The 15,494-nt window shown below is 34.4% G+C and overlaps 1 protein-coding gene across 2 annotated transcripts in view; it reads right to left on the bottom strand.

The window, feature by feature from the left end:
• Positions 1 to 15,494, bottom strand: part of LOC115211136 — a 238,671-nt gene that overhangs the window by 83,479 nt on the left and 139,698 nt on the right. For both annotated transcript variants that reach the window (XM_036502257.1, XM_036502258.1), the window contains exon 4: positions 4,073 to 4,147. In XM_036502257.1, the coding sequence (XP_036358150.1) occupies positions 4,073 to 4,147 (75 nt within the window). The remainder of the gene's footprint in view (positions 1 to 4,072; positions 4,148 to 15,494) is intronic.

Genomic DNA, 15,494 nt, shown 5'->3' with positions numbered 1-15,494 from the left:
TCTGACTAGACTAATCCAAGAAAATTGTATTTCATTAACACTCTCTAACTCTTTGACTTCTGATGAGGAATAAATCACTACCTCTGCTTCTTCCATCACTACTACAATAGTTTCAGCTATTATCAACTAGATGGCTACATGCATATGTTACTATAATATATTACCAACACTTTAACCAGGATACAGGTTACCTGTATATACACATACACAGAGCAAAACGAAATAAAGTTTCAAGTCATTAGCCTTTTTGCAACCATATTTCAGCTGAAATACAATGCCTTCATTTCAGTTAATTTTGAAATTAATGAAGAATTTACGAAAATAACTTTGCCATTATTAAACACTTTATTAAATATTTAAACACTTTATTAAACATTATTAAACATTTAAACCAGCCATATCCAGCTCAAATATTCTGCCTATTTTATGTTTAAACTGGTCAGATCTGACCTCTCACACTTACCCTGTAATGTCATTCTAGAAGATAAACAATTACATTTTTGAAATCTTGAAAACTATAAACTAATACATTTTAATTTTTTTAAATGTGAATAAATAAGCATTACATTTCACAAAATAATTTGAATGGTAAAGGGTTAAGCTGGTATTTGGAACATAATCTAGCATGAAATTTTAATGGAAAGCTTTAATATAGATAACTTTAAACTGAAGTTTGTACCACATGACTATGGGCAGTCCAGGTGGGTTTGTATCAAAAGAGTTAAAGAGCTTTTCGATAAATCAACTTACTTGAAACTGACTCTTGTTATATTATTCTATTAATAGCAAACCTGTTTTAAAATACTTAATATCTAACACACTCACTGGTTCAATTTACACTCATTTATTATTTATACTTTTTCTTTTCCAAAATAAATGAGAGGAAATTAAACTGGTGAATGTGTTAGATATTAAGACAGTATGACTCTCCCCAGACACAACAAAATCTGTTTTAAAATGTTCATAGTGAAATTAAAACCACACATCATAAATTTATGTAAGAATATTTCTGTTAAGTTACCTTACAAAACACCAGCTTGATAATTACAATATTAGTCATTTTATTAAACCTTTGCAAATTCTAAAAATTTTCATAATTAATTGAAACACACAGGCAACAGATTTGATGAGAATTAAGCTCATAAACATGTAAGGGGACTAAGTAATGTATTGCAACCTGTTGTAGTATGTGTAGATTCTAACACATCGTGTTCAGCTGCTCAAAACCACTTGAGTTTGTCTAAGTATAGTTGCAACAGCATCTACCTCTTATTTCATGTGCACATTGAAATGTTTGTCAATAGAGTGCTACATCGAAACGAGGTTTTTGATGGATTGTTGACAATATCAAGGAGCTGAGTCATGAATATAGAGGCATGAATCAAGAATGTCAGAGTGCAGAGTCAAGAATGTCAGGGTGTAGGATGAAGAATGTCAAGGAGAGTAGTTAAGAATGTCAAAATGCAAGTTAAAGAATACAAGAGCACAGGGAGAAGAACACCAGAGATTGGGACCATGAATGTCATGGTGTGGTTCAAAAATGACAAGATGTGGAACAATATGAGAGCATGGATTTAGGATGTTGAATCAAGATTGTCATGTTATTGACTCAAGATTGCCAGGATTCTGAGCAATGATTGTTAAGATGCTGAATCAAGATTGTCAGAGTGCTGAGTTAAAACTATCAGGGTGATGAATGAAGGTTGTCACACAATGCTAAAAATATATCACACTCAGCCCTCCACCCAAATTAAACACATATTTCCACTCAATTTGTTGAGTTTCTTCAAATGATACTCTACCTTCTTAAAAAGAAAGGAAAGATACTGATCTGTTCAATCAGGGATAATCATCATCATCCTCATCATCATTTAACATCCTCCTTCCATGCTGGCATGGGTTGACGGGAGCTGGCCAGACAGCTTGTTTTGGCATGGTTTTTATGGCTGGATGCCCCAACCACCCCACAGAGTGGGCTGAGTGCATTTTAGGTGGCACTAGCAAAGGTGATGTCAGTTTCGGCATGGTTTTTACAGCTGGATGCCCTTCCAAATGTCAACCACTTGACAGTGTGGACTGGATGCTTTTTAAGTGGCACCAGCATTGGCAGGGTCACCAAGTAATTTTGCAAGACAAGGAACAAAACAAAAACCAAATACATACTTGTATGCATAGTATGGTCCCACGCCAGACTGATGAAGCATGGCATATTCTGTACATTGAATTTACGGGTTGCATCCCAGCATTTAATCGTCTATATCAGTGACTCATAATCTTCTTGATTCTGAGGTGCACTTAAGATCTAACATTATTATAAAGATCTACCATAACATGCAGTTCACATAGAAAATTAAAAGGGACTATATAACAAAATTATTTTTTAAGATATTGAAAATGACATTGCTTGTCTTGTTTTATTAATCTTACCTATATGATCATTTATACTGTGCAAAGTAAGGGTATTTTATTAAATCTTACCAAAATTTTGGTTATACTGAACTTTTCTAAATCATAAAGACAGTGTATTTATACAAGCATGGGTGTGTGGTCAAAACTTGGCTTCACAATTACATGTTTAGGAGTTACATGTAGTCACCATTACTCCCAGCTCTGTTCTGGCCTGGGTTGGCCATACGTCTCAAAGAACCTCAGTTATGAGTCACGTAGCAAAAGATAGACCTATGGTTGAGACACACAGTTTGAAGGAGGGTAGGGTCCTAGACCCACCAGTATATACACATACCCTAATGTCATGTGAAACAGTCCCCTTGCCTGTGCTTAAAAGGTAAACTTCGGAGGGCAGGAGACTAACAGAGTAAACTTGCTGAAAATAATGGGAAAACACTGCTGTATCTTTCCCAAGAAAAAAAAATCATGAACTTTAAGACTTTGGTGTGAAAGTCCACGATTGATGACCTCTATCAAACAGGCATGTAATATGAGGAGAGGGAGTGGGGAGAGAGAGAAAAAAAGAGAAAGATATCATTGTTTATATCTGTTTTACTGAGCTGGCATGGACTGAACAATCTGACATTAAGAGGGTTAAGCTACAAGTTAACAGAAAGAAGGAGTAACTGTCTGTATCCTATTTTCTGCTTTGTGTCTTTGGCAAAAGGCACAAACACACCTTGCTAATAATGGATAACAGTAAACTGTAAATGCTTACTTGGTTATCACTAAAATCTTCCGTCTTTATGGAATATGTCAAATATAAAAGACAAATCAGCTAGTGCACATTTCTGTCCAAGCTACAGAAACCATTTTTACATCTGCCTTCTGTACTACCATAGGTTGGCTGAATTGTCACAATTTGACTCATTCATCATTGGAACCCACATTTTTTCATATTTTGGTGTTTATACATGTCATTTGGATAATGACCAGAGATTGAAAAAGAGAAAAGTAAATTTAAGTAAAACAGAAACTCAATTTGTACTGAAGACTCCTATCAATAGGATTCCTCAACCACACAACTATGCTTGCATACACCTTGCTTTGTGACAATAGGATATCATGTTCAGTCCCACCAGGTGGCATTTTGGGCAAAAGTCTTATACAAAAGCTCCAGGTCAACAAATGCCTTGCAAATGAATTTGCAAGCCAGAAAAGCCCTTTGTGTATGTGTGGATATAGTCTAATGACCGAAATAAGAGCATTAAAAATGTGTATGAGTGTGTGTGTGTGTGTGTCTCCCACCAGCATTTGACAACTGGTGTTAGTTTGTTTATGTCCTTATAACTTGGCAGTTTGGCAAACAAAACTGCTTGAATAAGTACCAAACTTAAAACAAAAAGTACTGGGATCAATATGTTTGTCTAGCCCCTTCAAGATGGTACTCCAGCATAGCCAATGACAGAAACAAGCAAAAGATAAATGATAAAGATATTATATATATATATATATTACACAACACACATGCACCATAAACATACATACACAAACGCCCATACATGCATACATACAAACACCCATACATGCATATATGCACACACACCTTTTGGAATATATATATATTTGTTTATGTATTAATTAAGCAAAATTAAAATAACAAGTAAAAAAAAGTAAAACTTACCATATTAATGGAAATATTGAATAAATAGCTAGGATATGACACATGAAAAATGTAAAAACAAACACCATGACACATCTGAAAAAGTTAAAAAGAAAAGAAAAAATATAAAAAATCATCATAAGAAACATACTTTTGTTGTTCAACTAAAAAAAAACTACAAAAGACAAACTAACAAAAGATGAAACAAAACTAATTAAATTATTCTTTTCTTTATAATTCAAACTGTGAAAAGAGATGAATTATTATTCAATTAATTTCTAATGGAGTCTGAAATTTAAGCTATGTTTTAATTTGGAAAATAAAATGTCTATGAAAAATGACAATTTATTTTGTTGCTATGTCTGTTTTTAGTGGTAACTATAATTAAATAGATTGTAGTAGAGTCAATGGTAGCTATTTAAAACATATATAAGTGTGTGTGTTTATGAATGTATATATGTACACTGTTATTAATATTAATTTTTGTTATATTTAGTAATAGTATTGCTATTTATTTAAATAAATTGTGGTAGAGTCAAAAGTTTTGCAATATTTTGGTAACTTATTTGCTTTGTTTCTCAAGTTACAAACAAAAGCAGTCAGGCATTCAAAGTAGAGGCCATCGTGTTGCACCATCTGAAGTCACCTTTCTGCCAGTTCTTTGATATCATACTTGTCCTTAGAGTGAAGTTCTTGTCCTTTGAGGTAAAGAACTTCTTCACTGAAGCTTTCAACTCCACCTAGTTGATGAACTATTTGTAAGCACAGGGAGTGAGTCATGGATTGGAACAAGTAATAATCCGAAGGAAATATTTTTTCGCAATCGTAACATGTGCGAACATTGGTTAAGCAAGGGCCAGCTTCTAGAACCTGTCACCAAATATGAGTGTTTCGAACACAAAGTGATGCTGTATGTCTAGTGGAATTGTGGGGGGGGGGATAATTCACTACAAGTTTGTTCTGGACAGTCAAGCCATCGATGCCAACCTGCACTCCAAACAGCTGGAGTGGATGTATGCCATTCTGTGGTGAAAATATCCAACATTGGTTAAGAGAAAGAGACCTTTTTCTGCAGTGAGACAATGCAAGACCTCATATAGCTCAAATGACCTGGAATAAACTCCAGGAGCCAGCATATGGTCCAGAGTTAGCTCCCACAATATTTAAAACATACATAAATGCATGTGTGCATGTATGTATATAGACTATCATTAATACAGAAATCCCTCACCATATTGCACTCAGTAAATCACCGATTTTTCTGGCTAATATATGTAAATTTATATTATGGACTCCTCAGTATATCGCAGGTTTCTGCAGCTGATAGGTATTTATATTTTTTGAGATTTTAATTATTTCTGGGGTAAAATAAGCATTTTCATACTTAAAAATGAATCTATTACATATGTGGAAATCTATTGTCAGTGACGTTGTTATCTAACTCTTTCTACATCGTTTTATTGATTTTGATGAAACTTGACACATGAGTAGAAGTCATGTCTGGAAAACTAGTGACATACTGAGAATGTTGAAAAAAATTGATAATAGGGCCCCTGGAGGGGATTCTTATATCTACTACATATAACTAATATATTATTCTTAAACATCCAATGGAAATAACCCATTCACTCCTGAAAGGGATCCTTATATATAGCCAAGGGAAATAACCCAGTCATGTTCATAAATTATTTTGTATAAATCAAATTGAGTTATGTTTATTTCTTAGTATTTGAACTATTTGAGTTATTTTTGCAATTTATCCAGTACAATGCTTAAACAAGTAAATAGTATTTTCCTAAACAATAGATCCACTTATTTTGGTTAGTGACTTATTCACAAATATACCAAAACTGGTGCCGCTGAGGTTAATATTCTCTGCGAATGCACAAAAGCTCTTTTCAGAGTTATTTACTTTGAATTGTCATTATCTCATATCTGATTAGCCTGTTATTGCATAACATGCTTTATGATTTTAGTATACATACCTTATTAGTATTTCCTCATAAGTTCTATATACTCTGGGAATGTATTAAAGCCCTTTTCGGGGATACTTTATTTGAATTCTTACTATCGGGTAATTCATTTCATGTTATTACATAACTGACTTCACAATTTGGGTATTCATAACTTATTGGGAATTCTTAAAAACAACATCCTGTATAAGACAGTTCGGTATTCTCAATAAAGGCACAGAAACTCTTTTAAGGGCTACATACTTTGTATTGTTGTTAGCAAAACAATTATGAGAATGGAACCAAGGGATAAGCCCCGCTGTCCTGGGAATTACCGAGTACGTCAGCTAGTAAATTAGTAAATAAAAACAGAGTACAGTACTGCACTGTATAACACATTAATTAAAATATATTAAAAGAAAATAGTGTACCATGGATGAGAAAACAAAGAATTTCACATACTGTATGGGAAATAAAACTCTGGAGGTGAGTGCATGGTATTGCTTCGCATTTATAATAAAATAAATATATACAAATATAAAAATGATGGAAAGTATATACAGTACTGTTTCTATTTCACAGATTTTCACCTACCGTGGGAGGTTTTGGAATGTAACACCCACGATAGTAGAGGGATTACTGTATTAACTTTTGTTATATTTTGTAATAATAGTATTGTTATTTATACATACTTTAATCATACATCTATGACTCGGTCACTGACACTGAGTGTATAAATACATGCAGGTGTGTGTGTGCACAAAGACACATACAAATAAACAAAGGAATGAATGAAGGAGATATAGATTCCTCAACTTGCATCCAAAGTGATCCATCTTAGAGAACAGTAACAAGTCGTCTTTTTAGTGCCGGTGGTGCACAATAAAACACATCCAGTACATGCCATAAAGTGGCTGGTTGGGGAGAGGAAAAGTATCCAGTTGGAAAAACCATGCACACATACATAAACACAAAGAAAAGAATTGATCAATTTCTTCAGTTACGTGCTGACACCTGTCCAGCCAATGCTGGTTTGGAAAAATAGATGTAAAATGATGATACTGATGACACACACAAAAATTATAAATGTACAAAAACATTTAAGCTAACTTTATAAAAAATACCAAAATCAGATCTGATTAGTTCTTTTTCTTTTTTGCTTTCCTTTTTGTTTTTAAAGTTAGTATTTTGATATTTTTCAATACCTTATCATTATATCTTTTTTTTTTTTAAATGTACAGAGTAGTTTGAAAGACATTTTGCTGCTTTTTCTGGCAGGTCAGGTGACTGCATAGAGACTTGCCTGTAGTAATACTTGTGAGTCACCCCAGTGGCAAATAAACATATTATCAGTGGCTGTGATAGATAGCAGAAGTGGTAATAATGTTAGTTTTATAATCAATGTTGTATATTGCATTCGTTCATATCTTTTTGACTTGTTTCAGTCAGTGGACTGGGGGTCAGTCTAGGGCACCACCTTGAATGGTTTTTGTTTTTAGTCTAACAAATCAATATCACTATTTAGTTTTTTAAAGTTTGGTACTTATTCTATTGTCTCTTTTGCTGAACTGCTAAGCTTCAGAGACATAAACAAATCAACACTGGTATGGAGTATAAATATAGACATGAAGACACACATACATACACACATATACAACAGGCTTCTACAGTTTCCTCCAACCAAATTCATTCACAAGGCATTGGTTAGCCTGAGGCTATAGCAGAAAACATTTCCTCAAGGTATGATGCAATGGGATAAAACCTGAAAGCACATGGTCGTATAATGAGTTTCTAAATCATACAACTATGCCAATTAAAAATCTTTTTTTTATCTTTGCATCAAGAGAGAAGGCAGTGCCTATGATTCATTATAGGGATTCCAAAACTGATAAGAGGCAGGAATCCTAGAACTGGAAATTTAGCCTGAATGCATGAAACAAGGTAAGCTTTGCTAAATGCACCCAAGGTGCCAGGGAATGGTGTTAAACCTAGCGAAAAGCCAAGTCGTCCACCTAAGTAGCTCATGGCAGGATTTTAATCCAGCATGCAAAGAGTCTTTGCTTCTGGCCTGGTATTCTAATAACTCTGCCAATTTTCCACTCCTATGGCAAATAAATATGATGATGGCACACAAGAGTTGTGCTGGTGGTTGTGTTTGTAGTAATCACTGCCACTGTTGTCTGCCAACATGATATCCAAAAATCTCAGTAATAAACTTCCAACTTTTGGATAGTGGACTTTAACCATCTCCCGATTTAACACTGCTCTCTGATCCATTGGTGCATTTACAAAGGAGTACACTTTATTGCACACATTCAAGCCATAGCTTCTGTTCAAAGATAACTTCCCCTCATCAAGAGGCCCCCAAACAATAAAAAGGATCACAGGTGCAGTGCTGCTCTTCTCACACTGAGCTATTGCTGTCGTTTATTCTCCAGATGAACCCCTGTAAGAGGATCTATAAACAAAAATGCTTCAGCTGTGACCATACTATTTTTATCCAAACATAACAAACTCCAAGACCACATCATCCAAGCTGTTCTTTATCTTTTTTAAGACAAGAAACAATTATTTTATGGAGATTTGGTTGTTATTTCTAACAAATTGTGAGGTTTCCTTATTTTCAAAATAGTAACAAAATCAAAATGAAAAGGCCATATTTTTTTAGTGAAGTTTTAAGAAATAGTCTTGTATTCTTTGTTTATTATACATTCTGTTGTATGTATTGTATTTATCTATAAAGAAGAAAAAAAAAGAAAAAAAAGTGGTTATAGAAGGTTTCAGTTCAAATCTACATTCTTTGGTACTTTAAAAAAACATACACAGTATACCTAAAGGAAGCACTCAATAACTCTCTAACTGGGTTAAACTATTATTGTAGATGAGGGCATGAAGTTCAGATCAAGTGTGTTCAGTGAAAGGGGAATATGGAAAGAGAAATGTATTCACACACACACACTCACAGATACCTATATAAACACAATGTAATTGTTTGTACTATCTAAAAACTGGTATATAATTTATGTTATTCTCTCTTTATGTTGCAGCAACAAGGACCTCTGAGAAGAATTTGGCACAATGGAATAAAGCCACTTTTGAGCCTCAGAGTGGGTGGGTGTGATAGTCTCTTAAAATTCAAAGGAGCTGTGATTTTTTTTTTTTTAATTTCAGAGAAAAGCCAGAGAGTTTTCTTTAACTCAAATTTACTCAACCAAGTTCTACTCAAATTTGCTTAGGCCAACACAAATCTTGTCCCTATGTGTCATGTAATGGGAAAGAACCTAATCACTTGTTATTAAGAAAAATACAATGTAAAAATGGGTGTGCACTAAGGGTTAATTATTTCTTCAATTATCACATTAATCTAATGTTGCTAACCAATCTTTCTTCTGCCTATTCAGCTATCTCTCCATAACAGCCATATAAAACATAATAAACCAGTGACTGCTAGCAAGATGCACATACATGGGGGGGAAATGGCTAACTTTAAACACCATTTCTTTTGCTTTGTTTTTATGTGTTTTTAGAATTAGACACAGATAAAGAAATATGGCACAAACATAAACAAAAATTAGAAATTTAATTAAGCTTATCACCAATGTAATGAAAAGTGTGTTGTATTTAGTGGTTAGATATAAGTAGAAGAGGCAATGAGAATGATCGGGTAGTCTTTTCGTAATTTCTTTATTTTCAACTGAAGTAGCAGCTCCTACTGTCATGGTTGCTACTTTAGTGCATATTTTTCTGTGCTTGTATATGTCAGATGGTATTTATTGAGGCAGACTTTCTACAGCTGAGTGCTCTTCCTATTGTCAACCCTCAACTGTTGCCAAGCAAGGCAATGTTTTCCCTGAGTCCAGGCATGTTTTCATGGAAACTTGCAGACAAAGGTCATCACTTGTATATCATTATTTGTTCACAGGTAGCATGCAATGTCACACATTCACACACATATGCATGATGGACCTTTCTTTTTTAAATATATCTTAACAAATTCTAAAGTTTCAGATCAAGCCAAGGTTTTAAAAAAAGATACTTCTTTAAGGTGATGTAGAATAGAACCTGGAAGCATGTGATTGCAAAGCAAACTTCTTAAATATACAACTATGTCTGCAACCAAATATAGGATAGACACAATGCCTCAAGTTAGTGTGGATGTCTGCATAGGAGAGGAATCATAACTGATTATATTGACTGTAGTACTTGAGTGGTATTTATTTTATTGATGAGAAAAACTAAAGTCAATCCTGACACGATGTGATCACATAGTGTAAAATGCTATAACTAAACAGCACAAATCATTTTGTTGACTCAAACTCTATTGATTCTATAAATCCTTTATCTGACAATAACAATAGTAACAATGATATCTGACACTGACATTAGGCCACAAGTTGTGATAAGTTTAGTCATTTGGATCAACTTACAATGTATCATTAACATTTATCACTTAATGTTGCCCCAAGGAGATGAAAGATATTTTGACACTGATAATATCTGAACTCTGACCATAAATAAACATAATAAAATACTGCAGGAATTAGGAGTAGCAGTTGATCAATTAAATTGACTGGTATTTTATTTAGCTGATTCCAGAAGGATAAAAGGCCAGGCCATCATTATTATTTTAACATCTACTTTTCCGTACTTGCATGGGTCAGGCAAGACTATACTGGAGCAGAGTTTTTTTATGGCTGGATACCCTTCCTGATGCCAATCCCCACTTGTTTCCAAGTAAGGTAATAATCCTCCAGTCTAGTGAGCAAAGAACAGCTCCGGCCTAGTAACACAGAGAGCCAGGAACAAACAACATTGTCTGCATGAACACTGAGGCATTTGTTTCCAATTAGTGAACACACATCGACAAGGGGAAATATGAATTCACAGGCACAGATAACAAATTTCTTCAGTTTCTGTTTACCAATTTCATTGACAAAGTATTGATAGACCCACAACTGCAGCACAAAACACCAGTTGATAGTGTCCACAGAGTGGGACCAAACGTAACCACATGGTTCTAAAGCAAATTTCTTAACCACAATGCCAGCATCTACATGAAATTTTTAACCATACAGCCATAGAAGAAATACTACAAGACATTTTGTCTAATGGCCTAATGATTCAAGTTAGAAGAACAAGTGCCCATGGTTCATTACAGGGCCTCTTAAGTTTGGTGGAAGGCAGAGAGGAAGGTATCTTGATACCAGAGACCTAACCTGATCACACACAACGTTCCATAAAGTTATCCAAGATACTAGGTTGTGGTGTTAAAACTGGGAGACAGATAATGTAATTTGTGTATTCCAATTAAAAACAAACCCAGTATATTTAATTGAAATACAATGTAGATATAAATACAAGCAAGTCCCTAAATCCATTCATTCAATTTTTGTTTCCACTAGTTCATTTTGCATACTATAAAAGGAAACAGTTATTTTGTGTATGTGTACAGACAGCTTTTGAGATTTGTCAAAGTGCTGTGTAATGGAAATTAATCCGGAGCCATGTGACTGCAAAGCAAATTCAGGCATTTACACATTTAATCACAAATATAATTCTCCAACTGGTTAGGTGCTGATTCATCTCAGGAAACATTTTCTCATGATCTGACTGTTGACAGCTAACCAAAATGAAATCATGTAGAATAAAGAATAGAGTGTAGTGCTTAAATACAGATCAGAACACCTGCAGTGGATATGATCTCAAAACCTCTAAACTGGATGCATGGTCAGTCTAATTATTCCTGGCCGGTGGGGTGGGGGTGGGGAGACTGAAATATGTAGAATAAAGAGACCTATCATGAAAAGAAAACAATGCAATGCCTGCAATGAATTTCAACTCACAACACTAGAGCTGGTTATCCAAAAGCATTTTTCCACACTGCTATTTTATCCTGATCAACAATAATGAAGAAAGACAGAAAGGAAGAATCAAAGAGAGAAGTCAGAGGGGCATGGCATGGCATTGACAAACAGACAGATAGATAGATAGATAGATAGATTGACAGATAGACGGATTGATAGATAGATTGAAAGACAGACAGATAGATAGATAGATATAGATATCTTTAGAGATTATACTTCTGGCAAAATATTTGAATACTTTGAGTAAAAAGAACAATCTTCTATCAAAGAAAGAGCCATCATTGAAATATTTACAAATATCGGAAATAGCAGACCATATTTCTTGCTATTTCAAACTGACGACCCTAAATGAGACATTTCATATAGAGAATTTGTCAGCACTTTTAACAAATCTCTCTATAAAACAATCTATCTTTCAGATCAGTAGAAGCTTGTGTCAATCAATTCTCTCTTTGTACAATGGAACACATGCACACCCACACACATAAAGTGAGAAACTGCTGTTTGGCAAATAAAAGAAATCATTATCATCAATAGTAGTTGTATGTTTTCTTTTTTAATTTTTTCAAGAGAGGCCAAATGATAAATCACATTTAAATGCTTCCTCATGTTTCCCCACCACAAAGAAGAGATTCACAATACTAGCATTACTTATTAAGTTAAATGTTTTTAGCATTTATGACAAATCTCGCTGCTTCTTGAATATCTGTCAAAAAATGTTCAGAGAGAAATAAGAAAGAACTCTATTATAGATGGATAATTTTTATGTTTAGCTTTGCTAACTTGTTTTTATTGTTTTTCTAATTTTGTTTATTTTTTGCAATAATGGAAATTTAATATTAACCCTTAATAAAATGGGTGTAATATGAACAATTTAGTGTTTTCACTCAGATATGGAAAATAGCTAGAATATTTTACTTTTTTTTTTATTTTACCGTTTTATTATAAATGCATTTATTTATAAATATATTGTGGATGGTTTAACACCCACACCAGTATTCTGTTCTACATTAATGTGAATTGGCAGAATTGCTTAGGCACTGGATTGGCAGAAATGATAAATTGCTGGATAAAATGCAGTGTAGCATTCAGAAGCTTACTTTGCAACCATGTGCTTTCAGGTTCAATCCTACTACTATGCAGTACATTGGGCAAATGTCTTCAACCAAAAATTCAAGGTGGTCAATGTCTTGCAAGTGAAATTTGGTGGACAGATGAAAATTACTGAAGCTGGTAACAGCAGAGGAGACTAACCTGAGGATGTTGGACTTCACAAAGGAGACAATGAAGGACTGAAATAAGTGAAGAGACATATTGAAATGGAACCATTCAAACCATGCCAGCCATGGAAATGCAGATGCAAAAATGATTATAATGATGATGACGTGTATATTTGTTGATGTACATCAGAGAGAAAACAACAATAAACCAGTGTATTTCTACAAAAATAGTTTGTGAGGTTTTATTGCACTCAAGTTACATAGGCACTGCCATGTCGCCCTCACTGGAAATACAATTGGAAATATGAAACCAATTATGTTATTGTTCACAAATTGTGATATAAAATAATCATCATCATCACTATCATTTCAATGCCTATTTTTCCATGCTTGCATAGGTCAGAAGGAATTTTTTTGAGACAGATTTTCTACGATAGGATGCCCTTCCTGTCACCAACCTTCACTTGTTTCCAAGCAAGATAATATTCCCCCATGGCCAAACATGCTTTTGCTGAATATTAGAAATGAATGACACTGCTTGTATGACAGTGACACTAATTTTACAAACATCAGATGATGACAAGACAAGGAGTCACAAACACTCACACATTCACACACAAACATATATATATATATATTGGCTTATTATTGATGGAAGTATTTTTTGTATTTACATCCAACTTAAACTTGTATATACTTTAAGAATGACATAAACTGTGGCACTTGTCCTGAGAAAGCATCTCATACAGACGCATAGTGCTAAAAAATATAATATCAGCAATGGATAAAAGATGTCTGGCACTGGCAATGAGACTGATAGATCAAGTAATTTTAGTACTAATACAACTTCAGTTGTTAATAACTAATTTTTACCCAGCCTGCAAGCTTGCAACATCAGTAACTGATAAGTCACTGTCTTTTCTATATATCAATATGAACAAAATTTGGACAATAGATACTCCTACTGAAGTGCAAACAGGCTGAAATCACATGATCTAGTAGTTCCACTGCTGGTGCTGGACTTTTTCCTTATAGTATATCCAAGTTAAGCTGGATGTAAAGATTCCACCACACACAGCAGGCTCCTTTCAGCTACTGTCCACAAATCTATTCACAAGACTTTGGTTGGCCAGGAGTTGTAGTAGAAGACCCAAAGCACCACACAGTGAGACTGAACTGGGAATTTACCGAGCATCTTAAGATGTTCTCTATCACATCAGATGGAGGGTTTAGAGCTACCCTTCTACCATCCCTTTTTACAATTTTCCTTGCCATTTTAAAATCTCTTTCATCTATGCATATATTTCTTGCTGCAGAATATTTCCATAGTTCTTGTGCAGAAGTGAAAGAAGTGGAGGCAATATTCATTTTTTTATGATTCATTTCTTTTGTATTGTTGTTGCTGTTGTTATTGTTGTCACTGCTGCTGTTGTTGTTATAGCTTTTGTTGACAACATCGAAAGTTTTGATGTTACTTAAAAACAAAACATTATTTGCCTCGTTGATGTCATTAAGTTTAGGCCATTTGATATTCTTGTTCTCACTTTCTTTTTGCAATGAGAACGTGGTCAATGCCAGCCCCCTCGTCCTGACTGGCTCCTGAGCTGGTGGCACGTAAAAAGCCATCCGAACATGGCTGATGTCAGCACTGGCTAGATCAAATTGGAGCCTGGTGCAGTCTCCTGGATTGCCAGACCCCAGTCAAACCGTCCAACCCATGCCAGCAAGGAAAACAGATGTTAAACAATGATGATGATGAGCACATTCCTTCATTTCACCCAGGATGCTAAGAATTCTCCTAGCTCGCTGCCTTAATGATAATAACAATAATAACCTATTCTAGTATAGGCAGAAGGCCTGAAATTTTGGGGAAGGGGTCTAGTCAATTACATCGACCTCAGTATTTCATTGATTCTTAATTTATCGACCCCAAAAGGATGAAAGGCAAAGTCAACCTCGGCAGAATTTGAACTCAGAATGTAACAGCAGACGAAATACCGCTAAGCATTTCACTTGGCATGCTAATGATTCTACTGGCTCACCACCTTAATAATAATAATAATAATAATAATAATAATAATAATGATAATAACAATAATAATAATAACAACAGAAGTAACAGAACTGTTGGAATATTGGATGAAATAGTTGAATGTTAAGTCTTCGGATTTGCATATGCAGTATTCAAAGCTACAACATTTCTTAATCCCCCATCCACCCAGGTTGAACTTTAATGGCAGATGCATTTTGTGAGGTAAAAGTAGAACTTTCCACTCAAAATAAGAAGACATTACTAACAAGAGCTGTCATTCGTCTTAACCAAATGCATATCAGTATTTTAATAAATCTTAATATATTTTTATGGCACCACTACCAGCAGCCTTGACTATCACAGAAACCAAACATT

This window comes from Octopus sinensis, linkage group LG4 (genome assembly GCF_006345805.1).
Source record: "Octopus sinensis linkage group LG4, ASM634580v1, whole genome shotgun sequence".
Classification (NCBI taxonomy): domain Eukaryota; kingdom Metazoa; phylum Mollusca; class Cephalopoda; order Octopoda; family Octopodidae; genus Octopus; species Octopus sinensis.
This window is presented reverse-complemented; position numbering and strand designations above follow the sequence as displayed.